Source organism: Haemaphysalis longicornis, unplaced genomic scaffold, assembly GCF_048455015.1.
Source record: "Haemaphysalis longicornis isolate Haplotype H1 unplaced genomic scaffold, Haemaphysalis longicornis Haplotype H1 scaffold_16, whole genome shotgun sequence".
In the NCBI taxonomy this organism is placed as follows: domain Eukaryota; kingdom Metazoa; phylum Arthropoda; class Arachnida; order Ixodida; family Ixodidae; genus Haemaphysalis; species Haemaphysalis longicornis.
In genome coordinates this window covers 21,767,818-21,795,796 of record NW_027526266.1, presented here as the reverse complement: position 1 = coordinate 21,795,796, position 27,979 = coordinate 21,767,818, and the positions used below count along the sequence as shown (strand labels likewise).

Sequence of the window (27,979 nt, the reverse complement as noted above, 5' to 3'; positions counted from 1 at the left end):
CGACAGCAGCAGTGAAAAGCTCATATACGACTCGCGATTCCCATTGGCAGAGATGTTAATGCACCTGTCCATGCATTACCTTCCACAAGTTGTGAATTGGAGCTCACAAATTTGCATAACTTAGGTGTTCCCAAAACATTTATGCCCTGGTAGGCAACAAAATCCACAAGTCACAATACTAAGTCCCCCCCCCCCCCTACCGGGGGTTCAATGAGAGTCCCTGAGCGTCAATTACATTTAAGTACATGGTTCTCTAATGACATCCAGCCTCGTCTACTCTCCACAAGTTGCATCTCCAATTACACTTATAGCGTCTGCACCTCGACTATGACACCCCCAATCACTGCCACCCAGACATGGGCCAACTGCTAATGCGAACCATCTCTCCCGCCATAAACACCCTCGTTATTTATACTGAAATATTCAGGATGCAGCAGCCTTCTCTCAAAAGCATGAACAGCAGCTTAATTCCAAGTCGCCATTCTTGTGCAGTCTCCCCACACGCTTGGCTCTGGACGTCACACCCCACAATTTCCTTTTTTTTTGCATTTGGTTTGATTCACACTTTCTAAACCTGTTCATGAACTGTTATGCTACTTGGCTTTGCCGAGCAGGTACTGAAAAGCAACAGAATGAAGCCGCACAAACCCTTATTAATAACTTCGGGTGACACCCAGCTGCTGTGCAACAAACCTTGCCTAGAAAGTGTTCAGGTAAGATGTTTCCCTGAAGGTTCTTAAATGGTCACAGTGAGTACATGGGCTAGACTTGGGCAGTGGTCATTGCAGGTCACTGCAGTGTGCGGTGTTCAAGTTCAACAAGACAGGAATGCACAAATCGATAGTTTCTTTAAACAACGCGAAAAAAAAAAAAAGGTTTTATTGCGCTTTTCAGCGAACAGAGACAAAAGCAAACATGGGAATGAGAACTGTTGTGATGTGCATGTTGTGCAATGTTCTATTTACAGTCGTAAAAAGTGACAACGTTTCGAGTAGTGGTTGCTTGACCAGAATGACGCTCGTGCCAATACATGGCCTGGGAGGCCATTACAATTTACAGGAGGCAAACGCTTATACAACAGCAACACGGCACTGCTTGACCACTTCCTTTCAAACAGTGTCCCAAAAAAAAAAAAAAAAAACCCTTCGTTTTCAAGGATACTCATCTTTCTAAAGACAACCTGCCTTCAACTTATAAATCAGAAAGAAAAAGGAACCCTTCCGAAATCTTTGGATAAGGAAAACCTGAGCACTTGCAGTATGAGAAATACCAAGTATTTTTGCAACAGTACTCACACAGGTAAACAGACAGTCAGAACTTCAAAAGCTCACAGGCCAAACAAAAATCGGTAAGTTGTTACCTCAAACTTCATTCTTTTTTTTTTCTAACTCCACAAGACAAACGGGTGCTTTCAGCAATGGTGTTACAAACAGCACTTGCATCCGTGTTTCACACTCATTGACATCGCTTCATCACACGATGAGTGGTAGATTCCAGCCAATCTTGCATATCGAATACTGTAGGCCTTGCCATCACGAAAGCGAGAATTCCGGCTGTTTTTTTAGCAAGTGTCAGCACCAAAACCTGTCACCACCCTGCACTTCAACCAAGCAAAACACTGGTTACACAAGCAAGTTTCCCTCTGTGTGCCTGCGTTTTTGCCAAACCTTACTGTACAGAAAGAAAATTATCAACAGCACACAGTGCCACTTTGCCTCGCAAAGCAGCCCGCTGAAAAAAAACTGAGCTAAAGCTAAAACGTCTCCCCCAAAGTCTTGTCCCGCACGTTCTCACACAGCAAACTGAAGACCAACGTCTCGTTTGCTTCGACTCCCCACCAAACGTTTGACGACATCTTGCTCGGCCAGGAGGCACCAACGTATCCAAAGAGACTACAGCAGTTTTCCTCGCAAGTCAATCGGCGCAACCAACAGCACTGCCTCTCGCTTTGTCGACACAGCCCTGCACCGAGCCCGGAACAGGATCAGAGCCAAAATGACTCCCTAAGCACGCGAGAACTTTACAAAACAATTAGGACGCATAGTTCCCACCTCCTTTCACCACCTAGAGGAGGAAAGAAGTCGAGGCTCTCCTCTCGCACACACACGAATGACCACGTCAGAGAAAGAACCCCGTCCTGAAGTCAAGTCCCTGCCCAGAACAGGCTCTGGGTCCACATGATTTCACTGCTGCAAACGCCACCCCCTTCCACACCCCCTTCACTTGGGGTGGAGGCTGGCGGCCTGCTGCTGGTAGTAGGCGGCCACCTGGGAGCTGTAGCCGAGGCCGACGCCCCGGTGCGTGTGGGTGGAGACGCGGGCCGCCTCGTACTGCTGGTCCAGGTCGTGGAAGAGCTTCTCCTGCTGCTTGAGGAGCGGGTTGGCGGCGGGGTCCGGCTTGTCCGTGGGCGGCGGCGGGTCCCCCCGGATGCCCATCAGCTTGCGGAACTTGGCCGTCACCTTGCCGTCCTGGTCCTCGGCAAAGGTCATGCGCTCCCACACCTTGGCGCACGTCGAGCTCGGCTGCTGCTGCTGCTGCACACAGAGAGGGGGGAGGGAGAGAGGATTAACACGTCTCTCGACTAACGCAAAGGATGTGAGCTGGAACACGTCAGCAGGATCTACTCCGAAGAGCAAAACGGTCAGGTGGATCACAATCCCTGAACTGATTTCTCAACTAACGCAAAGGATATCAGCTAGAACATGTCATCAGGATCTACTCTGAAGAGCGAAATGATCAGTTGGATCATGATCCCTGAACTGAACGCCAAAAAAATCAATGTTACAGCTACCTGCCTTGTCTACCCAAAGTAATATTCCACTCTGAAGAGGTTTACAGTCTCCTCATTGACACGCTGTTCTGCTGGTTTGCGATAGCTGCTGAGCCTGACATATTCAGTACAAGTGTACAGCATGGCGCACACGACTCCAAGTTTGAAACATGGCATGTGTGTCTGATCAGCACCTGTGAAGGGAACCCTCAGACTGATTCCACTAATGTCATACACTTCTCAGCTACTGCTACACACAACAGCAGGCAACTATACTTGGGTACAACTTAGGAGCTGCAACGGAAGTTGCCACTCTGCCTCATCACCACAGCCGGATGTTACTCCGCACGGCGCAAGTAGCGCGTTACTAGAAATGTTTTGAACATGGCACGAGCCAGTTCCATGATTTTTCGGACTTAATATGTTTATAAACTACTGCCGCAATGACAAACAATGTGACAAAAGGCAGGCGATAGTATGCATTCACAGCAATCTCCTTTGAAAATGTGTATGCCCGTCGACATCCAGTTCGTCACTTAGGCGGAGTGATACCGTACATGACCTATTGCTGCTGTTAACTTATGTAAAAGTAAAACACAAGGAATTGCGACACTGCCTGAATGTGGAAGCTACAAAGTGAAAATTAATTCAGATTACATTGTTTTTTTTTAATAAGGGGAGGGGGGTCTTTGGGCAATTTTTTTTATTTTTAGTGCCAGCTTGATGAAAATTGGCAGGCTTGAGCAGTTTTTTATGCTGATTTCAAATATGTAATTGGTTTTAACATAGCAGAATTTGTTGAAGAAATACAGTGATTTGAAATGAATTTATTGAGGCATTTCTTACGGGGGTTTAGAGCTATTTCGCTTTATCAAGCTCAAAGATGAATTATATGGACATAATGCCAAAGGTCCACTCTGCCAGGCTATGCTATTTTTATTCATTTCAAAAGCTTTCGCAAAGTATGAAAGAAGTGAACATTTTATACAAATTATTTCGTCATTACTCAATTTTGCTTATAGGTGAACAGCGTCAGGGTGATAAAAATAGCATAGCCTGCTAGATCAATTCAATACGGATACAATGATACCAGCCTTGTCATCCTAGTGCAAGAGCAACATGACAAAACCCCCCGTAAGGCGGAGCACGGTCTCGCAAAAAACGAAACTGAGAAAAATGCATTTGAAGTTTCCGATCATGGTAACTTTTGTTACAGCACAGCTACAATAACAAAAATGGCATCACTGTGTAGCTCAGTTCTTCATGAAGAAAAGCACACTAAATATGTGCCTGTACCACAAAAATAAGCGTAAAACATTCAGCGTAAAGCCTAGCATAATCTCTGAAAACGGTTGAGAAAAAAGTAAATTTTCTACTAATTCTTGACAACCTCGGCCGACTGGGCCTTGGGAAACGGGTATACAACTACGTAAGTAACTTCCTATGCGAACGCACAGCTACTCTAGCTGTAGGGGGACTCCAATCAGATGTGAACAAGCTTGGGAGCAGGGGAACTCCACAGGGTTCAGTCCTTTCCCCGTTTCTTTTCAACGTAGCCATGATGGGGATTCCCGAAATACAGCAAAAGATCGATGGTCTTAACACAGCCCTTATGCGGACGATGTCACGCTTTGGGTCAGCGGAGGCAGTGACGGGCAAATTCAGGACATCTTGCAACAAGGCATTGAGGCGGTGGAGCGGTACGTAAGTCCCAGGGGCCTCAGTTGCTCCTCGCAAAAGTCAGAATTGTTGCTCTACAGGCCCACTAGTAGGGGTAGACGTACCGACCCGAACACCCCGGTTGTGAATATTTTCGCGAATGGAACGCAGCCCATCCCCACAGTGTCCAGTATACGGGTTCTCGGTCTCCGAATACAGGCCAATGGACACAACTCGGAAACCGTCCTCGCGCTCCAAAAAAGCGTGCGTCAGACTACCCGACTCATATCGCGAATCGCTAACCGGCATCACGGTATGAAGGAGCACAACCTTGTTCGATTAGTTGAAGCCTTCGTCCTCGGTAGGATAACCTACGTCACCCCTTTTCTACACCTCAAAAAGGACGAAGAACTCAAAATTGACGCCCTTATTAGACGGGCCTACAAGCAGGCCCTCGGCATCCCGATCACTGCTCCGACCGAACGTTTCGAGGCGCTGGGGCTTCACAATACCCTTAGCGAACTAATAGAGGCTCAACGGCTGGCTCAACGGGAACGGCTTAGCCACAGCCAGACGGGTCGAAATATTCTCGGCTCCCTGGGCATCAACCACCTGCGAACAGGCACTCACAAGATACCCTTGGCTCCCGAAGTGCGCGATCAAATTCACATCCCACCGTTCCCTAAAAATATGCACCCGGTTCACAATCAGGAACGCAGGCAGGCAAGGGCGAAAGCCCTGCACAAACGATTCGGAAATTCGGAGGACGTGCTGTACGTGGACGCGGCCGACTATCCGGGTCGCAATGCTATGGCAATTGCAATAGTCAATCACCAGGGCAATTCCATCAGCTCCGGGTCGGTCCGCACGAGCGAGCCGGAGGTGGGCGAAGAGGCGGCCATTGCCCTGGCAATGACGGCATCCGCAAAAATCAAATACGTGGTGAGCGACTCAAAGTCTGCTATTATAAATTACGCAAGGGGGCGCATCTCCCCAGAGGCATCTGCAATTCTAAGGATTGGGCTAAACAAAATTCAGCGTTCGGGCAAGATATGTCTAATATGGGCACCTGCACACTCTGGCCTGGCTGGGAATGAATGCGCGCACGACGCCGCTCGAGGATTTTCTGACCGAGCTGGTGACGACAATAACGCTCGTTCACTTCGCTGTTCGGGTAGGGATCGCCTTGTGTCCTACAGGGACATAACTAATCATTACAGGCTAGAGCGGACCCGCTTCCCCCGGCTCATCCTACCCTCAGAAAATGGCAATCCGTGGCTTGGAGACTTCTACAAACCAACTCGTATCCCAGCCCGGTTGTGTACAGTCACTGTTGCCCTGGGCAATATTCTGACAAGTGCCACCGGTGTAAGGACAGGGCAGACTTAGCCCACATGCTGTGGGCTTGTCCACAGGCGACAACGTTAGGTCGCAACATCGCTACTGTAGAGCAATGGGAGACCGCATTGCTCAGCTCCGACCCAGCTGATCAAGTCTGGGCCATTCAGCTGGCCGAAGACGCTGCTAGAGCCCAAGGGCTCTTGGCCGACGTCTAGGACTACTGGCTGTTATGCATTAAGGGGGGACGTGGGGATCGGAGTGAACTTTTTTGTTTTTTGGCGTAGAGTGATGAAATTCGGCAAGCACATTGGAAAGCACTCCAAATGGTGAAATTTAAAATTTCATGATGATACCTTCAGTAGTTCTTGTGTTACAGAGGTTTACATGTTGCCCGCTCGTGGAAAGCCTAGCAAGGTATTGACACATGCTAGGAAGTTCTGAATACTTCTCAATTATAGTCAAAAGAACACTACAGGGCAAGACAGTCTTCAAATTTTTTTTACACCCTTCATTTTTTTTACAGACAAGAATAATTTCACTTGTAACCTATAGGACATAATTGACCTAGCCATAAATTCCACATTAAAAAATAACGAGGCCCTAAAATGAAAATCCAAGACTGTCTCGCCCTGCAGAACTCTTCAAGGATCGAAATAAAACAGACAGGGTCAAAATCTGCCCAGTGATTGCCATGCTATTCTTTCCACGAGCAACGAAGAACTCGTAAAATGCACTTTTGAGAAAACGGCTCTTAAAGTTTACGATGATGTCACAATTTTCAAACTGCAGCAGCAGCATAGTCCTTGCTGTCGTTGCTTGGGGACAACCTCGCATACCTTTGCCCTTTGATTTGGTGCACCTGGGATGCCTTCCTGGCTCATTGGAGGTTTCTATGTGTAGGCCTTTAGATGGCAGAAGCACCAGTTTTACGCAGAGTGTACCAAAAAGTTTACTATGGGCTACTAGGGTACCTATATTTTACTTCATGTATGCCTAATGCATAGCTGTCTCCAAAATGAACAGTAAGGCATGGTTTTTTTTTATTAATGTGCCAGCAGACTTTCAGCTTATTTCTGGGTGTCATAACCTTGATGAAGCTACAGCTTAGTACATGAGGCTGTTCAGTGTCAAAAATTATATCAGGGCATCACACACATAAGATGAGCTATTTGAAGGCAGAATATACATTTGTTTTACATAATTACAACATTAATATTATAAGAATACCATGCTCTCCTTCAGGCGAAAAAAGCATTGCAAAATTGACATTATAATTGCAAACATTGCAAAAATAGAAAAAAATAGTGACATTAATATTTTTTAAACGCTGTAACATTATGGCATCTTCTCTAATTAATTTAATACTGAAAATATAATTGTGTAATCCCAGACTTCGTTGTACGAACTAGTTTAGAGCCACGGAAGAAGTTTCTCAAATAAGCTGGGTAACGTGGTTCATTGCACCCCCCCCCTCCCCTACAATCCCCGACGCGCACGTTCACCACGATCGTAATTTAGGTAACCTCACTATGTTTAGCAACTTTACTTTTGCCATTAAATTACACTTTGCGTACATCAATTATTACTACTCGCGCGCAATAGCAACCGATCCCGCTATCGGCCGCTGCCCGAACACGTCGCGCCAATGCAGCGCGCGCCGCAACTTCTGGCGAGCCGGTCATTCCATTCCTGAAGCTCGCGAGCTCGCTGTGAAACACAGCAATAACTAAGCGTTTTATAACACGGCAATGCGTCCAAAAGTTCACTTCACGAACACCAATTGTACACGGACGCACCGAGTTTCCCACTCAAGGACGCACCACGGCGATGTCGCGGGCACGTTTTCGATGCGTCTTTCGAGCCGCGCACTTCCCTATCTGGCGCACGATCTCAAGCATTATCGCCGCGATAACGATAGCGTCACTGTACGGAATCGCAGAGCATGAAACCACTGAACGGGAACCGAGCCGACCGCGAAACCGAGGAAAACATTAGCGACACGGAGTGCGTGCGAACTGCGCGTCAGCCGAATCGCCCGGCGGCCATCTTGTTGTGGCCATGGCGGCACCCAATCCGGAGAGCCGTCTTAGCTAACGCGGCCGGAGAGCCAATCGCGTGTTAGATTCTATCGGTTGCTTCGTTTCACCGTCTCTCATTTTCCGCCGTTTGTGAGTTTGTGAATGAGCGACAATGAAAGCAGCGACAGGAAATCGGAAGTTGAAGACTCTGCCAATCTAACGCGACCAAGATGGCGGCGCCCGATGCCGTCGTTCCGGAGATACAGCGCTGCGAAAATTGCCGTTTTTTTCGTCATTTTGCGGAAATAATTTGTCACCTCAGCTGACGTAAATATTTTTCTTTGGCACTTCGCGATCGTTTTCGACGGGGAAACTTTGCAGGCGCATAGAATATAAAACGTGCAATCCGAAAATGTGACTTCCGAAAAAACGATTTTTTGGTCACTTTTCGCCATCTGATCCCCGCGTCCCCCCTTAAAGTTTTCACTCACTCACTCACTCTACTAATAAACTTCAGAAACCAGATTTACTATTTCCCAGTTTATTCCAGTGCCTCTGAAAACTACATACAAGCCCACTCATCACATACTGCAGTCTCTTCTGCTACCTGTAATGCTAAAGCACAGCAGCCAATGAAAAAGTGACATTATTCCGTTATGCTTTTCAAAACTAAAGCAAAGACGTAGGTGAATTGCAATTTTCTAATCAACGCTAGGGCTGTACAAATAGCATCACCTGCTATAGCAATTCAATACGGATGCAATGATACCAGTCTTATCATCATAGCTCAACTGCAAGATAAAAAAACACGCCGTAAGGGGGAGAGGGATCCCTCAAAACTAAAAACTGCAGGGCTGTAGCTGGATATTGCAATTTTGTGATCAACACTAGGGTTGTACAAATACCATCACCTGCTAGAGCAATTCAATACGAATGCAATGATACCAGTCTTATCATCATAGCTCAACTGCAAGATAAAATAGAGCCCGTAAGGGAGAGAGGGATATCTCAAAACAAAAAAACTGCACGGCCGTAGCTGGATATTGCAATTTTGTGATCAATACTAGGGTTGTACAAATACCATCACCTGCTAGAGCAATTCAATACGAATGCAATGATTATCACGAATTTATCACGTCCAAGTCCACGAAGACAAATTCCGTGCCACTTTCCGAGCTTTCGCTCGCTGGTTCTCTGTCTAAAAGTTTGAACTTGCGCTCAATCGCCGACTGCGACGCCAAACGCTTCTTCACATCCTCCGCATGTTTAGCACGCCCGGCAGATTCACCAGCGGCGTAATACACGGTGTCGATGCGGTCCTGATTGGCACTCGAGGAGCCGGAAGACGGTTCGCTGACGCCTGAAGCACTGCAACTTGCCATGGCCAGAGATTCCGAAAATCTGTCTCAGACGCAACAGGCGATGTCGTCCCCATGTTCCACGCGCGTTTCTGCTGCTTCCCGCACGCTTGACGCGTAATTTTTTTGATGCGAACATCTCCCGGTATTGTAGCACGAAAAAGAACATGTTGCACCAAATTACAGCAGCAGAGAGAAAAAGACACGATGAGATAAACTACCGTGGAGGCGAACGCGAGGAAAGAAAAACAAAAATACAAACTCAAAAGGCGCCGGGTTCGCCGCGCCGCCCAATCAGAGACGCAATACAAGGGGCTCGTCTCTCGCGCGCGCGCGCGGTCTGGCCTATCAGGGACTCGTAAGTGACCTTTCGAAAAACGGCGAGAGCGAAGGCCCTTGCCATGCTATGCCATTTTGAGATATCGCAAAATACGCACAAAAAAACGACCTTCAAAACGCGTCCAAGATGGCTGCCGCCAGTCGTCTCCTTCGCGCATGGCGCGCGTGCGAAGTTCAAGCATTTCTTTCTCGATTTTCGACAATTTGGGGTCGCCGTCATATTTACAAAGTTGATTTTTGGACCCTTTTCGATCGAATTCAGCAGTGAAACTTTTAGCTTCTTGAAGTTACAAAGGCTTAAAAAATTTATTTTTCTCAAAACACGTTTTTTCGCGATTTTTGGCCATTCTAACCTGCGTCCCCCCTTAACTCTTTCGCTACCGCGCCTATCAAAATCGATCAATTTGATCGATACTTTTGGGAGCGCCTTTTCATAACGTTCCAGGCGTTTCTCGAACAAGTAAATCTGTTCCGGAGTTAGATCAGAAAATGGCCTTTCAAAATCAGTTTTGTTTTCATTTTTGCAACGGAAACGTGATTTTTGACACGCTTTTGAATCACCTGGGTGTGAAAAAGGGGTGTGGTCATCGCGCGTCACGGCTACCAACGAAGAATGCGTGCAACTCGTAATTGCTCTGCACCGGTGCTTGTTTTTTGCTATCAGGGCCTGAATGGGGAACTAGCAAACGATTTGCAATCGTCAGGTTCGCGCTCTGACAGTAATAATCCCAGAAATCGGCTGAAAATGTCAAGCAGTGCCTGTTTGCAAAGCTACTTTATGACTTTAGGCAGTTTTATTGCCTTTGCGCACGTTGTTCTAAGTACTGTGGTAGTTCTACTTACCCCAGGACCATTCGCAAACAGTTTACAACAGTTTCGGTTTCGTTCCTGCATCGCGAAATTCATATTTAGCGCTACTACGCAGTTACCCAACTTCAAAGCTACCTGCCATGGTGCCTGAAGCGTCCGCGACTGATCCTCGAACAAAGCACGGCGCTCCTGATTTCCCCCACCCCAACCCGATTTCTGCGATAAGAACTTCAGATGCAAGTCAAAAGGTCACACCCAGTCGCCAGATATCTGTTCCACCGAGGGCAGCGCTTCAAACCGGCCTTACACTGCCAGCTGTTCGCCTTCCAGTTTTGTTTCCATGCGAGGGTATATCCGGGTGTCTAATGTTGCTGCTTAGTTGAACTGTCTATTCGGACGAAGTCTCTGGTTTTTGTACTGTTTTTGAAAAATGTTAGGTGGCGCTGCATCAGAGGAGGCTCGTTGTGCTGATCTTTTTCAGTGCGCAACTGCTACTCGACCAAAGACCGCAGGGCACGATTCTAGCTCATCGTACCTCATTTTTGCGAGCAAGGCTACAATTGCGAGTAAGAAGATGATAATAAAGCTCAGCTTTATGTTTTCAGAGATAACTGACCGTGAACGACAACAAGCATCAGCCACGGCGTTCAGTTTTCAACTTCATGCATGTTTTTTTCGCATCGCTTGCTATTCCCAAATATTGTGCTCGCTGTAAATGCAAAGTCAGCCATTGACAAGATGTTTTTACGTTATGTGGGGGCAAATTGGTGCCTCCGATACCGTCAAACCGCCAAATTTATTCCAGGGAACCACCCGAAATTGCACAATTTGAATTAGAGGTTGGGCTTCACCGCATGACAGGAGCACCGTGCGTGCTAACATTTTTTTTTTATACCTGACAAACTGTTCCGCACAAGTCGACATTTTTTCTAGGGCGTGTTTTTGAAATGTTTTCCTACAAAATGTATATTCTAATTTTTTTCTACTACCGGTGGTTTGATATACACAACTCCTTTATTATCAATTTTTTCGACAACTTGACAAAAATTTTGGTTTTGATATTTTTTTAACAACTATGATTTATAAAAACCTTTAAAAAAGTGGTATTAGTATTGGAAATGCCGTTAAATAATCTGCATTTTGTGCTCCTGCAATCGGTGCCTAACCAATTTTTTAGCAGGAAAAAAAATGTTTTCTTGGACCCCTAAAATTAGTCAATTTTCCGGCGGTAGCGAAAGAGTTATTGAGTAGAGTAAATAGACCCCCGCTCACCTTGTCGGCTGGGGCCTCAGGGGGGGTGCTTCCCGTCCCCTCGGCCTGCGGCTTCTTCCAGAGCAGCTTGCGCTTCTGCATCTGCTCAGAGTACTTCAGCGCGTTCACCTGCGTCGGGTTGTAGTAGCTGCACGGAGAAGAGACAGCACCGCTTGAGAATGCAGCCACACACACACACTTCCCGTCCACACTGCTCAAACCAGTCACTTGGCACCGGATAACCTGCAGGGTACCTTTGTTAAACATTTTCGCAGTTTAACACACGACTACTCGTAACTCTCCCAACCCTCTCCCAACATTCCATTCCCGTACCCCAGGTGTTTTGTGCCAGACTTCTTCAATATATACCCATTGCGAAACTCCACTTTGGAACCTAGGCGGTTCGAGCAATCTATGTGTAATGGCAGAGCACATAGGGGTCAAAAACTGATTCGTGCTAACATTTACTTCACATACAACACAACTTGATAAAACAAGAAGTTTCCTTTTCAAATTTGGAAACAGTCGTTTCTCCACTACCACTTACGCCAAACAGCCACAAGAACTTGAGTGTGCTCAGTTTTCTGCAGACAGATGGCAGGCTAGTCGACCCGCCCTGTCTGCCCTCAGAGAGGGAGCCAACACTGGACTTGGTTTCTGGCATGCCTATAAGGAGTTTCACAACTCGCGATATTGAGCAACTGTTTCAGTGCAACATCAACTCTTCCTCTTAGCAAAGCCCCAGTTGAAAATGTTTGTGCTACAACACTGTCCAAGAACACTGTATGATAAAGTTAAAATAAAATGGACCACAAAAGGGGTAGGACAAGGATACACAAGTAGACGGGACACTATCAAACCAGCCAGTGTGTCAACAAGCAGGCCCATCAGCACAACTTCCCGCACACTTCACAGAGTGACTGCCTGCCTGCGGTGGTGGGCCCCAGAAGAGGAACTGTGGCGCGTGAACTTTCGGAGGCTCCTCACACAAAAAAGGAGGGGCACAGATCGTGTCAGTCAAACGTCAAGTGTAGCGTGTTCGTGGGAGAGCGAGTTGAGGCTATCGTGGCATAACTAGAACATGTAGCAGGTTTTTCAGATATTGCACTGTACCGGCACTTACACGCCATTGCATTTTTTTTTCCTTCAAAGTGAACTAGTCAGTAGCTAGCGCTCGTCCCGTCTACTTGTGTTTCCTCTTTCCCACCCTTTTATCTTGGCTACAAATCAACCGGCTTGCCAAAGCATTCTGCAACACATGATGCATGATGCTTGAACCGCACCCATCACTTGTCAGAGCAAGCATGAAGGCAAGCCAGGTTACCTCATTCGGAAGATAAACCCTTTCAGCCCTGGAATCCTTGTTTCGTGCAAAAATTGTTTGTCTGCATGTTTTCGTACCGTTTTAGACCTCGGAAGAGTAGAAACAGAAAATTGAGCTGATATTGCAAGTGTATTACTTACGAAGTTACAGACATGACAAATAATTAAGTCATTAAACAATTAAAATTTTCCTTAGAGTAGAAACAAAATTTTCTTGCTTCCCTGAAGGCTACGGCATCCTCGGCCTTCAGGAAAAAAATAAGGCTAGTAGTGCAAGCATCTACTGATTTATGGACATTTTGACAAACCAGGATTTTCAACTTCTTTACCCGCGCCATCGTTGCTCCCAGAGTCCACTGGAGCTGCTTCTTTTTCACGGCTTCCAGACACGCAAAAACGCAACACTGCTGATGTCTACAGTGGAAACCCGATAATACGACTTTCAAGGGACTGCACGAAAGTGCCATGTGAATGGGGTACTGTATGATCAGGGTATGGGTAAATGCAAGCCTAGCAGACGCTCTTGTGCGACAAGTTGGCTAGAAACTTATTCAAGCTGCTATATTTAGGGCATTCTCGCTTAATTTGTGAACCCTTAGCTAGAATACCAACTTCCTAAAAGTAAGGAACGGCTATTTTGTGCCCCCTTCTCCTTTGCGGCATCTGCGCTTGTCCGCCAGCCTTGCGCGTGCGATGTAAGCTGGGAAGGCTGACACACCTGAGCGAATTGAGGGGAAAAAGCGAGGGCGTGGAACTGTTAAGGTCAAGCCAAACGGACCAAAGTACGAGGCGGGATTTGGAAAAACGTAAGAAAAGCAACGAACGGAGCAACATGGCTTTCAAAGACACTGATAAGCAGAGATCAGGCGGCATGAATGGTACAAGCCAGAAAGAAAGGACCGCGGGGCAATGCAGAGGTTGAAACAACGCGTTGGGGAAGAGAGAGCACCGTGAGAAGAACAAATGCATTGAGCATGTGAGGAAAGCGAGTTTTCGGTCATTGCCGTGGGGTTGCAGCGTATGTGTTTCCACGTTTGTCGGCTTGATGGGAGCTTCAAATTCACGGTCTGCCATCCACTTAGACTTCTCGTGATTGGCGCATTGCCGCTCTGCTGCTGCACGGGGTCGTCAAGAGGTTAATGGGGAACTCCCGCCCACCAGTACATGCCTGCTTGCTTGCACCGGTTCGGCAAGTGGTCAGGCTGGCCTGCGGTCCTTTCCACATCAAGCAGCGTCAAACAGGGTGAAGATTAAAGAAAAGTGGGGCCGAGGCGGCGAAGTGGAATTAGAGGTGGGAAAAAGCTGGCTTATCCCCACCAGCGTCTGTCGCATAAAGTGGACTGCATGCCCCCGAGCAATTTATAATGGAGGTTTTTAATGCACTGTTGATTTGATTGATTGTAGGGTTTAACGCGTCGATGCTACACAGGCAATGAGGCGTGCCGTCGGCTCCGAATTAATTTTGACCACCTGGGGACCTTTAATATGCGCCAAAATCTTGAACACACAGGCGTTTTTGCTTTTCGCCTCCATCAGAAAAGCGGCCGCCGTGGCCAGGAATCTAACCCCTGTCCTCAGGCCACAGCCACAGAGCCACCCACTGCGGCGGGTTTTTTCAGTGCGTTATTTCTACGGGGAGTTCGCCGGGACCCCAGCGATCTGTTGCACAAAGCGGGTTATTGTAAAACCGGGCGAAAATGTATCGGGGTTCCACTGTATTGCCAGAGACATCCTTAAATTCTTGCCCAGAAAACTATCACTTTTAGTTTTGTGCTTCACTTCACTTTTAGTTTTTAGCCTTCAGGATATTTTGTGTTGTGTCGTCCACTGACGACAGCAGGGCCGAAAGGGTTCAAGAAGGTGTGTGCAAACACCACCCCTCGAGCGAAAGGAGGAGGCCCCCACCTGGGCAGTGCGCCAGTGATGGTCAGTGGAGGTGGGGCGCTCAGCGCTTCCACGGGCATCAGTCCCGAGCGAATGGCCGCCGCCCGGGCCGCCGCCAGGGCAGCTGACACTCCGGCAGGGGGCATTGCAGAGGCCACAGACATCGGAGTCACAGAACTGGCCACGCTCGTGACTAGCGCTGGCGAAGGGACAGCTGCCGCCGTGAGAGCTGGGCCGAGATGGGGGAAAAAAAAAAAGCAGCGAGTTCAGTTCTTAGTACATCACTGGGAGTGGAAGAGTGGCATAGCAGTTGCACCTGCAATTCCTGCAACTGGGCATCGATAGCACAAGTGTCTTGTCCAGGCATCAACCTCTCCCACTACAAAAACTTTTTTGGGCAACTCCTGCTGGGCAATTCCTGCAATTCCTGGGCAATTCCTGCAACTGGGCAATTCCTGCAACTGGGCATCGATAGCACAAGTGTCTTGTCCAGGCATCAACCTCTCCCACTACAAAAACTTTTTTGAACGCACGCATTACACCCTGCAAGCCCTGCTTACTTTCATCGTTACACCAGGTTTCAGCAGAGGGACACTTCAAAATTATTTCTCCCATCCCTCACCCCACTTGTAGACAAAATCTCCACTTGGCCTTTTGCGAGCCACCATCCGTCCACACAGCCGGTAACAGAGGGACAAGTTCATAACTACACACGCCTCACCTGCAGTCTATTCCTCAGAACATGTCACCAGGAAATTTTAGCTATTTTTCTAGCTCATAAATACATTTTAACAGCAATGCCCTTTAAGCTGGTGGTTGGGCCGTCAAATGTGCACAGGAAAACCTTGCCAAGCACATAACCACACCTTTGCCTCACCGCGCTCGAGTGGGACTCGTGTCGCCACCTGTTGAGGGGGTGATGCAACTGGTACAAGCGCCACTTTGGAAAGGCGTAGCGGGATGGCTCGCTCTATTGCTTGCTGTGACGAGTGGTGCAGTTTTGATGGTGCAAAGAGAAGAATGGATGCCAGAATGAAAGAAGCCAAAAGGCTGCGAAGAGGTAACGTCAACCCACCTCTTAATTAGCGTCCCACATGCCAAACTACACAAGCCGAACGGCGGCCACCAAATGAGTTCAAAAAATTTGAGCAAACGCTCATCCCACTGCGCCCTCTGCTACTCTGGGAGCTTCACCACAAAGCTTACATTTTACGTACTTCAATGACCGACTGTTCACTGCTCTTTGGGGGGCTAACGACAACACCATGAAGAAAACCTGACCGAGTCCTGAAGCATAACCACACAGAAAACGTGGCCGTCTCTCCAGGCATAAACTTCGCCACACCAAGAATATTCTAGGCGGGGCTACCAACTTCACTGTTTGCCCAGTCTTTGCACAGCTAGTGCAAAGATGCCCCATCACCATCACCATCACCACCACCCCGCTCAGGTCCAATGCAGGACGAAGGCCTCTCCCAATGACCTTTAACCGCTCGTGTCCTGCGCTGCTCAAGTCCGCAGTTTACCTCCAAATTTCTCTATTTCATCCCTCCATCATGTTATTGGCCTTCCCCTTCTTCCAGACCCATCTCTTGATATCCACTCGGTTACCCTAATTGTCCAGCGCTTCTCGGTTCGTCTAACTACAGGGTCAGCCCAAGTCCATTTCCTTTTCTTTATTTAAACAACGATACCATCAACTCTAGTTTCTTTTCTGATCCAGATAGCTGGTTTCATGTCCCTGAGTGTTAGTCCTAACATCATTTATTCCATGGCCCACTGAGCCAACCCAAGTTTGCTTTCTGGTTGTTTAGTAAGGCGCCAACTTTCAGCTCAGTATGCTATCACCATCAGTATGCACTGGTAGATTTTTCTTCTAAGCGGCAGGGGTAGCTTACTTTTCATTATTTCAGAGTGCTTACCGAGTGCTTCCCAACTCACACCTACTCTGCGCCAAATTTCTCTCTCATGGTTGGGGTCAGCACTAACCACCTGTCCGAGGTAGTTCTATTCTTTTACTTCTAGCAATTCGTTTCTTGAGCTAAAATGTGTGTTTTTGGCATGCTTATTCTTTATTACTTTAGAATTAGTCGTATTTTTTTTTAGTATCACGGTCATGCTTTTTGATAGCAGTTCTGCAAGCATTGTTCGGATATGTTCTGCAGTCTCACTCAGCAAGACTATGTTGTCCGCAAACCTCAAATGGCACAAGTATTCCCCGCTTATCCTTAATCCTTTGTTTTCCCAGTCGAGCTTTCAAAGTACCCCCTCCAGACATGCCGTGAATAGTTTTGGAGAAATGGTATCTTGCTGTCTTACTCCCGTTCGGATCAGAGATTTACTGCTTTGCTTGTGGACAGTATGCTTGCCCTAAGCTGACTTAATGTTTTTTTTTCTTCCTCTTTTTTTTTTCTTTCAGAGGACTTGCGAGAAAAAAAATGTATGGTCCAGTAAGAAAGCATCACCCAAACTCATACCAAATACGGTATATACTGGGACCAGCTTTCACACTGCACCTGCTGCAATAACACCACAACCAGGAACGCATAAATGTGGCAACTTCAGACTGATCGCACATCGCAGCTCAAGACGAAACAACTGTGGTTAACTTGGAATAGTCACAATCTGAACGGGGCAACCAATCCGCATTCAATGTGACCAACACCCACCTGCCACTTGCACTGATCCGGCGGCCATCGATGCAGCCCGAGTGGCCGCAGCCTCGGACGCTCCGGCAAAAGCTTTCCTCTGGGCCGGTGCCCGGTCTTCATCCCGGCTTTGGCTTCCGCTCCGGCTCCGGCTCCTCCTGTGGCTCCGCGAACGGGAATGGCTGCGATCCCGGCGAGACGAGCGCTCCCGGCTGCGACTGCGGTTGTGCCGGCGGTGGGAGCGCGAGCTCTTCTTGCTGCGGGAGCCGCCACGGTCCCGGCTGCGGCTCCTCGACCGGCTGCGGCTGTCCGAGTGGCTTCGGTGGCTCCTGCTCTTTCGGCTGCCACGCCTCGAGTTGTCAGTGTCCTGGGAAAGAGAGGCATCTAACATGGGGATAAAGGCAGGCGTGTGTCACTATGGGTACCACGGCCAACAGTTTCGATGGGGGCACGGACTGTCTAGCACAAGGCAGCGTTCTAGCCCCTCTCCCTTTTCCCCCCAAATAAAATGAAGACGCCCACATCCCCGACGGGTAAGGCAGTGCAACCAAGAGGCATTATGAATGGAAAGACGGCTCGAGTGGTGCGGTGCACATTCAGCCAGTAAAACGAAAGGCTTACGTGGACATAAACCTGTGGTGTGGCACAAAGAAGCCGAATTCAAAAATCATTGCTCGATTCCAAGTGGTCGGAAACAAATAAAGGCTCCTTTGCAGAAAAGATGCAGTGGAATTCTGCTTTGACGAAACGTGCTATGTCACACGTCGAAGAGAAAATATTCGTTAGCACTGCTGGACACACTCCCCGACTGCCTCAACCAGGCCACATGGACGGCGTTGAAGGTGCGCATTCTCATACCTTACAGGTGGTGCCACACTAGCTCCTCCACACACTTTTTAAGCACCTAATGCCTCTTTTTAGACAACGGCTTGCAACTGCTGAAGCAAAAGCTGCAGAAATGTACGTCCCTTTACTGTCGCTATCGAAAATGCCGACGAATCAGCCGATAAGCCTCTACAAGGACCGCTCTCCAGCAGGTTCATAGCATTGACATCACCCATAGGCAAAGCTTGCAACAGCGACACATTTTAAAGGCCACTGCTCTATGCACCGTGGCAGCCCTCATCCACTTGCACGCAGAACTCCATGCAAAAATATGACCTGTAGCTGTCCCAACCTCGTCGCTATAGATAAAGCTACAAGTGAGGTTTGCTCCTGGTCTCGTGCACATTACCTATACCCTCCCAGTGATTGATACCTCATACTCAAAACCACATTTTTTTGGTGCCATCATTTAAGCAGTTCATACCTTTTTTTTTTTGGTACCCATAGCTTGGAAGACAAGCAAGTCGGCCAGGTATGCAAGCAGCTGTTAATCGAGCTCGAATGGTCAACGGTGGCTACCACAGCTGGGAGACAAAGTTCGACGAACTCTCTACAGGCACCACAAGCCCCATGCCTGCCGTATGCATGAGAAATGGCGGCCACACAACGATGATACGTTCCCGGCACAGAGCCAAGTCACTGTTACAAACCGATTTCCCCAGCTGCCGTCTCCCTTGGATTGCAGCTGTAACGCCTTCACTAGAAAAGCTTCACTCCAAGCGCCTACACAAAGGCATCCCCCGTGTTCAATTGAAGTTTCTTTTAATGACCGAGGCCAGATTTCACGGCACTGCGGTCACAGCTTGTGTGGATCCGCTGTTTCTCCGTCCTTTTCAACGGCAAACAAAAAGAAATTACGATTTTCAGGCTTTCGAATAGCATGAAGCATCATGCTATAATACAGTTTAGCTCTTTAGATCCCACTAAGTCGAGTTTATAAGACACGAATGCTGTCTCATTTAAAAGCTGCGTTGCATAAAGGTTAATCATGCAAGTGCAACTAACTGCACATCTTCCAAATCACTATTTCAGGCCAGCTGTAACAATTGCGCGAAAGTATTTTGCTGAAGCTCTACCCTTGCTAAAACTTTTTACTATGAAAGGCTACATATATTAAGGTGAAGCAACAGAGATGGGTGTGTTGTAGAGCATTGGTGCATTTACAATCCAGTAAAACAATGTTTGGGCATGGTTTTCAACACAAACGCCCGGCTTTTAAGTAGCCTGCTTTAGTGTCTGTCCTTGTCTAGAGAAACTGTGTGCTACTGTTAGTAATTAATCACGCGGTACCCTCAAAATTAATGTTGAAACACTTATGCCTGTGCTCCACTGTTATTTCAAACCCACAGAGACAAACATCATGGACTCAAACTTCAAATGGCGTGCTCCACCACAATTGCAAGCGCGGTTGAAAAATTTTAGCATTCATTTGCCATGTTGGAGTTGTGCTACTGCAATCATTGTTAAACTATCAAATACCCCTAAAGAAAGTGCCTGGAAACGTAATTTGACTTTTTTTTTTTTTCGCAAACTGCAAATCCCTTCTGCAATGTTTTCACTTTGGCTGCACTCTATTATTGTTTAGTTCTAACGGCCATGTGTACACATGTACTCTCATATTACACCTAAGTTTTACCCGTGTCACACATACACGAAAAATGACATTAAGTGTTTAAGGCCTTAAGATACCGAATGACATTATTTGGGTGTGCCGTGCTACACGCGATAATGCATAGGCATTAAATGTGTTAGGCATAAAGGTGACAACGACCAAAAAAAAAAAGAAATGCACTCATGTCATAGAAGCCCTTAACGTAGAGAAACGTCTACCAAGAGTTAAAAATTCTTTTTGTGATAGACAACGTTGTGAGAAATAGCATTTTCTAAAAAAATTGTGTGAGCCCTTTCTAAAAGTGGCTTTAGCAGCTGCCATCACTTGGCAGCAGTAGCCAAATCCGAAAAATTCAAAACAACAAGTAACACAATGTTTTGCCTTTTGCCACTAGCGAACTTCGCCACCAAGAGTGCACAAAAAATAGTCTTATTTCGACGTTCAGCTACATCGCCGCGTAAACACTCTAGGCCTGAGAGTTTCGTTGGTTTTATTTGGTGGTCGTTGCGTTTGAGAGTAGGGAGATTTAAGACATTCGTGAAGGCGAATGAGTAGTGCGGAAGTCTTTAAAACAACAGTTACATTAGAGCGAATGGCATTAGATTTTTGCTTGTAGCAGCGAATTGACAACATTAAAACTTCAGGCATTACGCACTTGATGAAATTTTTCGTGTACATGTGGCACGGGTATTAAGGAGCAAACACAGTCCTGCTCACAAGTCTTATTTCATATGGGAAAACGTTAATCTGAACATGCAGTGGCCCCACTATGTCCCACTGGACAATGCTTTCCCCAATGTAAATCCTTTAAGCAAGCTCTTCCTGTCCCTAAGTTGCTGCGTGTGCAAACCAGTTTGAACGGAAGCATGAAATGTGACGACAAAGGTAGATGGTAAGATGATAAAAGGCTACAAAGAAGGATATGAAGAGTACTGGTTACCATGAGTGGCGCTACGTACCTTCGCCCCTCTAGGCTCGAAGATGTCAGCCGCCTGTGGTCGACAGTATGACGGTGCCAATCTCAAGATGTTTCTTGGGTAGCAATGGTCATACAAGACGTGTTAATACCCCGGGAAAGAAAACATCACGACGGATATCTCTTTTTTTAAACTTCGTTCTCAAAACATTTCCGCGGGCAAAAAACCAACTCCACACTCTAAGCGGGAGACCATTGCACAAACGCACGCCACGGCGTGTTGTTGAAACAGCTATTCACACCAATATCGCGATGAAAAAAATCTGGCAGGCCGCGCCTTTGCTAGGACTGCTTGCGCATTAAAACACTCGGCAGTCGTACAATAGTTTCAGAGCTCCTGCTCTCTTTTTTTTTTACTTAAACGGAAGCGAAAACGAGCGGTCAACAACACGCAAGACAAACACGATGCTTTCAAAATAGCCGAGACGCGGCGCCTCAACTTCGCGGGGTAAACTAAAACCAAGTCCTTCGAAGAAGTGCAAGTAACATGAGAAAAACAGGCAGATAAAGGCAGGCAGAAATCAAGGGAGATGGAGGTCCGTGAGGAGAGAAGCCTACCGTCCTGTTGTAGGAACTGGGTGGCGACGATCGGTCCGACTTCGAAGGAGAGTTGCGCGTCATTGCTGGAAACAGAAAGAGAAATAACAAAGAATTAACCTCGTAGCGGACAAACACACGAAGCCTCTCGCATGATTCAATTAGAAAAAAACGCGAGAGAAGTAAGCAGTACTAAAAAATATTGGACAAACACACGAAGCCTTTCGCAAGATGCAGTAAGAGAAAACGCGAGAGAAGCAAGCAGTACTAAAAAATATTGACCTAACAGAGAGCGCAGTGAAAACGGCCCGGACCAGATTAGGCTTAACACTTCCTATGTAATCGTCTCTACACTCGTAGTGAGAGGGTTAACAATAAGCATAGCAACAAAAACGAGCATCAGTGCCCTAATATGCGTCTAAAGACACCAACAAAATGCTTTCACGGAAGCCGAATTCTTACCGTTAGCGATTCTCAGTGCACCTCGAACAGCCTGAAACCTGCGCCAGCGATACTTGCGAGAACGCAAAGATAAAGAACAAAGCAAGCGACGACGCTCCAAAGAGCCCTCTTTTGTCATATTAAATAAAGATATTCTAAAATTTGAAATTACTTAAGATAAAGGTTAATTTTATTCGTTATTGAAATATGTATCATTTTATGTATTTTAACAAAAATCGTTTACTTCTTATGTCTCTTCCTAAAAACCAGACGGCGCTCAGAGCGTCAGCGCTGTCCAACGCCTTTCTTTTTGTTTTCGCGTTATTTTTGTCTAGTGACCTCTCCTTAACTAATCAGTCAAGTGCAATTTATCAACCAGTTGAAATTTGATCCTGACAGCGCTTTGCTTCCAAAGCTAGGCGTCTTGCTCACACGGAGAAAATTTTGTTTTCCTTTGTGTATGTTTGCTGACGGGGAGTTGCTTTTAGTGCCCGCGTGCAATTAGCGACAATCAAGCAGACGCAACAGAAAAGGGCAAAAAAGCTGGAGAGTGGGAACGACCCAGCGCTAGGACATTGTGAAAGATAAGTCCGAAGAAGAGGACGCTTGAAGCAGCGGTTCTCTTCCGTCCAACATTTCTCCCTTCCCGTGTGCGCGCGTGATTTGTTCGCTCTCTCATCTTCCAATTTGCGCGCGCAGTTTCCCTTTCTCAACTTCCCCTCCCGCCGTCTGGTGGTGAGCGAGGGTTGGCGGCGATCATCATCAAAAAGCCATTCTTGCCGGTCGTCGTGAGCCAGTCAGTCACTCGTCGTCACATCCCCCGCCAGTGCGTCGTCGGCTTATTCCGCAGGAATCATGGCAGCAGCGTTTATCGGCAAGTGGAAGCTCTCCGAGAGCGAGAACTTCGACGAGTTCCTCAAGGCGCTCGGTAAGTTCTGCCTGCCTGCCACACCGCAATCTGTCGTCGTGCGTTCGCCTTTTAGAGAGGGGGTTACAAAAAAAAAAAAAAAAAACGACAAAAAAAGAGAAATAACTAGGGGGGTTATTTTCGTAGCCGCGTATAGTTTCTTTCCTACGATCGTCGGTGCTATCATAGAACGGAACAGCGACCGGATCACGCCACCGCCGGCGTCTCACGTGCCCGGTGCGCTGTCGATCGTGCCACGCGATGCCGGTAAGACGAATGTCGCCTCGAATACTAGCAACAAAAAAACAAAACTACGCGGCGAGATCTTTAACCCTATGCTGTGTGTGGCTAGATGGGTACCGTTCGTTGTTCACGTAAGTTAAATATTCAAATCGTCGTCGCCTACGTGTCTGCCGGCTTGTGAGCCGTACCGGCATCTTTGCCGGCGTGCGCCGACTCGGGAACGGCGTCTTTTTCCCCTCTGCGAAATCAATCGATCGGGGAGGCGGGAAAACGCGAATCACGCGATACCGGCGCTTTCTCCAGCGCCGCTTCCAAGCGGCACAAGCTCACTGGGCCATCTGTAACGGCTCTGTGCAGTCTTGTGCACTTATTTTCTTTTTCGTCCAGTCTGCGGAACCTGTTTTGCTGGACGCAGGGATCGTTCCAACCGGGCGGTGGTCGTTAGCTCCGGTAATCGAAAGGGCTTTCGCCGCCTTTCGGGCGCGTCGGGCATGGCCGTAGGCTGGCTGCACACGCCGCAGTTCCCATATGCGTTGAACGTGGCAGCCCCGGCCGTCTCGGTATCGCCGCCGCGGTGATGGTTGACGCCGGCTGCCATCACGCCCCCCACCGCGCTGCGGCTGATTTCCGCCCCCGTTGTGCTTGTCGTTGTCGCAGCCTGCTGTGAGGTCGGACGGGAACCGGCTTGAACTTCTGTGCAGCAGTCTATGCTATCAATGGCCTCCCGAAACAATTTTATGTATACTGCATCTGCCTTTTCATCAGTACAAAATCGATTGTTAGCGGTGTCCTCGACTTCTGTACTTTTTAGTGTACACAAAGTTCAAGCTGATTCCCATCCGAATATGTGCCAAGTGGCACTGATCAGTCATTTTACAGGTGTAGACGCGGCGGCCCTCAAGAAGTAGCATAAGTGGCAAAAAAATGTGAAAGGACACCCAGCAGGCATTCGCCGGCCGCACAGACCCCGCCCTTGGCCTTCTGTTGATGATCAGGCCAATGCCTGTACGCAGGTCCGACGTAGAAAAGGCCGCATACGTCAAGCGACTTCTCATGGAAGGTCGCGAGCGTTTGGCGGTTGTTGGTGCGTCTTGATAAACTATAGCTAGGGTAGATATCTGCCGCTGTTGAGAAGTAGTTCTGGAAGTGGATGAAGATCGCGATTTTATAACCGTCTACTCCATGCACGTGCCCTAGCGCCACATTCGATGGACTACACTTAGCGTGTGATTTGATCGGAAGTCGTTCCTTCCAGTCTGCTGCCGCATCGTGATCATTGCGGCTATCGAGCCACCGGCGCAATTCACCGGAACCCTCGTCCGTTACATTTTTTTTTTTCTAGTCGGCACGCTGGTCGTTCACGATTTAGGACAGCCAAATGCGAACCCCCGACCCGGCATCTTATTTGCTTGCTCGTGTATTTTCTGCGCTTCTCTTTGGCTGCTTTAGTCGACAGCCACGTACCGCCGGCTGCTGTCTGGTTGTGCCTGGAATCATCACTCTGTTGGGCCCAATAGCCATCGGGGGGTTATTGTTTAACGTTCGCTGCACTCCAGTCGGCCCGGGGGTCGCAGATAAAGCCCCTCCGGAAAAAAATTGGCCGCGTATCTGCTCCTTTCGTTGCAAATGTCGTCAAAAGACGATAGTCTTTGTAGACATTTCCCAAGGAAATGCCCCCCCTTCCCCCTTTGCTTTCCCGTTCACCTTTTATGCTGTTTCTGCACCGTCGCGCTCATCCCAAGGTAAACACACTAAAGCCCGTTCTACATGGAGCGAATTTCGCCTGCGAATCCGCTGGAACGAACATTCGCACTTGCGAAGTTCGCAATACCTGGAATTGTCGTCTACATGGGGCCTGCGAACGCCGCGATTTTCGCATTTCAGATGCGCCTTGTTTGCAGACTGAATTAAGTTTGCCACCAGCAAAGGTGTTGTGATTTTAACAATGGTGGTTTTATTTTACTTTCTTGGCAAGTTGTTTCTGCCTGGTTTGCGGTAAATATAAGTTTATTTGCGGTTTTATATAAGAATCGCCAATTCTTTATCAATATAAGCACACACAGCAGAGAAGACAAACGTTTTGGTGTGCCCGCGTTTTTGTCGCGCTCATACAAGCAACGCCATCTGGTTTCCAAGCGTGCAAGTGGTGCCGAGCTGTGCTCCTATTGGCCGCAGGTACGGCCCCTCTACGCCGCACACGCCGCACGAGCGGCGTTTGCTCGACCGCTTCAAATGTTTGGCACTTTGCCGCAGCAACGAAAAAAAGGTGGTTTTGCCGCTCGAGCGGCGCCGCATCAGCGAATTCGCAGGCGAAATCGCTCCATGTAGTACGGGCTTAAAGGTTTGCGCAAGGCGATTTGAATTTACCGCGTTTCACTGCTACAGGCCGGGTTCCTCGATGCCAGCGCTGCAGTACGGCGGAGACGCGCGTGAATGGAGGCGGCCGACTACAAGGTTTAGAACCGCGTGGCCGTGCTCCACGTGCGTTCCAAGCAGAACGTGGAACCAAGCTAGTGCAACCTTTCGTTGCTGTTGCCGCGTGATTTTTCATATGCCGCCAGGAGAGGAGGCGGCGGTTTTCTGCAGTAGATGTAGAATATCATTTGCTATCGAAAAACCAAGCATCCATGAATTTTAATAAAGGAACACTGCAAATATCCCTTGTGTACTAATTTCCTGTCTTATATTTGCGTAACGTCTTGTTCTTGTTCAACAAAGTTGACAAGTATGAACATATAAACCAGGCTTAGACGTTTACATTTAGCTGTGAGTATATAAGACTATTGCGCAGTAAGCAGTTTACTTTGGCCGGGTGGCTGAATTGAGTAACAGACAGACATACAGAGACCAAAATTTCTGGGTTTACGTAGCCCAAGAAAGACTATCGTCTTTAAAAATGTTGAGCCCATGACGCCGTGTTCTCATTGAAAAAGTCTTCTAACGAAGCACCTGGGGCGAGGAGCGTGATGCCCGTGAGCGTAGTGGCTCGTCCATGGAGAGACCCTCGCCGGCGCCCTCCCGAGCTCGCAAGCGGTCGCTGCTGGCGTGGAGTGGGTCCGGTGTAGATTAGTCGGCGCGTTCAAGGACGTCCAGGTGCCGTTGTTCCACCGCGGCTTCACGTGCTGCTTCCACAAGTAGGGTGTGTTGCCGTTTCTGGCTTCCACGTGCTTTACCGGATGCTTGTGGGTGCTAGCGCCCTTTCTTTGGCCATTATTGTCGCCGGAAACTTCAACGCGTAACAAAACGATAGTTGGAACGGCCGAATAGATTGTGCGCCCCGTATTGATCTGATAACTGGGCACTGCGCTTGCGGTAGTTGTCATTGCCCGGCATCGGTGTCCGCTGTCTTCAGTTCGAAGCCTTGGCGTAAGTGCACAGGAAAAAAAAAAAAAAAAAAAAAAAATCGGCGAAGAGGGTGAAGGGAGTGGGTGGAGAAATCTGTCACAACCGTAAGTGCACTAGTAGCGCCATGGAGGAAAGAGTACCGCATGGTTAGCGCAGACCCCCCATCGCATCAATCGAGATGATCGCCCGCAACTTTTCTCTTCCTTAGTTACAAGCGCCTCTGCTTTTAAGAAAACCCCCCCTAATTTCATTTTCTGCTGGGGCTGCGAACGGGCTGGCATGTTGCTGAACGGACCGCGTGATGTTAGTGTGTTGTCGGCAAAAAAAAAAGGGGGGGGGGGGGGGGTCTTTGACTGTCCAGAGAGGTGTGGCCACACGGCTCATTTATAGTTCCGTAACTTCGTTTAGCTCAAAATAGCTGCGAAAGCGCGGAGGCGAACCGTGCACAAGGGTCACCCGTATCAACTAACCGAAACTCGCGCTCATTTCTCGCAAGGTGTGTCGGTTGTCAGCTCCGGTCTCAATTGCTGCAGTCAAACGACGAATGCAACACAGGCGCCAACAATAGGGACCAGAACACGTGGAATTGGCGGCTATGCTCGGTAAACGTCAAATGATGGCGTACTGCCACTATGTCTACACAGGGTTATTGCACTTAACGAGTGTAGGAAGAATGCGATAATTTCGTTGCATTAAAGGGGTTTCGCGAGAGTGGGGCCGTGTTCATATTTTTCTGTTCGCGCTTACCTTGTCCTTTACTTCGTGTGCGCATGCGCAGTGCGCGAGAAAAAAAGATAAACTGTACATATTCGCTTGTCATTTCCTTAGCGAGTAAACGTTAAACGAGTATTTCTAAATTCAAAATTTCAGGCCCATTTGCAGGCAGATTTGCAGATAGCTACGCTTGCATTCAATGCCCCAAGCACATTCTTTCCAAGCGTCGAACTGAGATGCGCCATTGGCGGTGTGGCGGCCCTTAGTGTCTCTCGTCTATAACTGTTTTACTTACACGTGACGACGCAACCGGGTACTGCCGGCTGCTTTCCGCTGCGGATGTTACGAAACTGTCAGCGTTTTTATCTATAATTAGTGTTCGACGCTGAGATTTTCGCAACGTCCACCGCTTTCTTGCATCATACAAAACCAGGTGGCGGGGAACCGGCGGAAATACCACCTTGGTCACGTGTGCCAATCGTTTAAATGGAGAGGGAAGCGGCTGGTTAGTCTCTGTGTGGCACTGAAGTATTGAAGGCGTGCGCGATTCCTGAAAAAGAAACGCATACTCAATAACAATAGGTTCAGCGTGTTTTGATCCGACCACGACGACTTGAAACAGTCCAAGGTCTTATGATAGCTACTTTTCCCCTAACCTTAAAACGGTGTTTCTGTCACGCCTGCGATTGCCTGCCTGCGGGGCTTTAAAGTCGGCGACGCGTCGTTTAATTTGGGTGAAAAGCGTTAGGGCTTCGTTCCGCACGGTGTACTGTAGGCGATCCAGTAGACACAATACTAATCAGTTTCTGTCCGCCATTCACCATCGCTGTCAGCTCAATTAAAGCTAAAACTGTTGCATTCACATCAGGCGTAGGCTTTTAACAGCGAAGCTGTTTAGGGGTTCGCAGTGTCCGTTGA

The 27,979-nt window shown here is 48.0% G+C and overlaps 2 protein-coding genes across 4 annotated transcripts in view; one reads left to right on the top strand and one right to left on the bottom strand.

Annotated features, from left to right (window-relative positions):
- Positions 1-846: 846 nt before the first annotated feature.
- LOC144166175 (uncharacterized) lies at positions 847-21,949 on the bottom strand. Of its 3 annotated transcripts, none has more exons than XM_077695775.1 (6): positions 21,874-21,949; positions 21,433-21,497; positions 17,423-17,768; positions 14,775-14,982; positions 11,568-11,694; positions 847-2,531 (listed from the first exon to the last, which is right to left on the bottom strand). In XM_077695775.1, exons 2-6 carry the CDS (start codon positions 21,493-21,495, stop codon positions 2,220-2,222), a joined length of 1,056 nt encoding a protein of 351 aa, XP_077551901.1. In that variant the 5' UTR covers positions 21,496-21,497; positions 21,874-21,949; the 3' UTR covers positions 847-2,219. The 3 variants fall into 3 exon arrangements, with proteins under 3 accessions (XP_077551901.1, XP_077551900.1, XP_077551902.1); XM_077695774.1 differs by having other exon boundaries at positions 847-2,534; positions 21,874-21,948; XM_077695776.1 differs by lacking the exon at positions 21,874-21,949 and adding an exon at positions 21,694-21,712 and having other exon boundaries at positions 847-2,534.
- Positions 21,950-22,617: 668 nt separating this feature from the next.
- Positions 22,618-27,979, top strand: part of LOC144166176 (sodium/calcium exchanger regulatory protein 1-like) — a 38,292-nt gene continuing 32,930 nt past the window's right edge. The window contains exon 1 of the mRNA XM_077695777.1: positions 22,618-22,780. Coding sequence (XP_077551903.1) covers positions 22,708-22,780 — 73 coding nt within the window. The 5' untranslated portion in view covers positions 22,618-22,707. The remainder of the gene's footprint in view (positions 22,781-27,979) is intronic.

Coding starts and splice junctions, on each gene's coding strand:
- LOC144166175 (XM_077695774.1), bottom strand. CDS start 21,495: ATGACGCGCAACTCTCCTTCGAAGTCGGACCGATCGTCGCCACCCAGT. Junction 14,983..17,422: donor CGGATCAGTGCAAGTGGCAG/GTGGGTGTTGGT, acceptor ATCTCGGCCCAG/CTCTCACGGCGGCAGCTGTC. Junction 2,535..11,567: donor CTGAGGCCCCAGCCGACAAG/GTGAGCGGGGGT, acceptor CTCTGTGTGCAG/CAGCAGCAGCAGCCGAGCTC.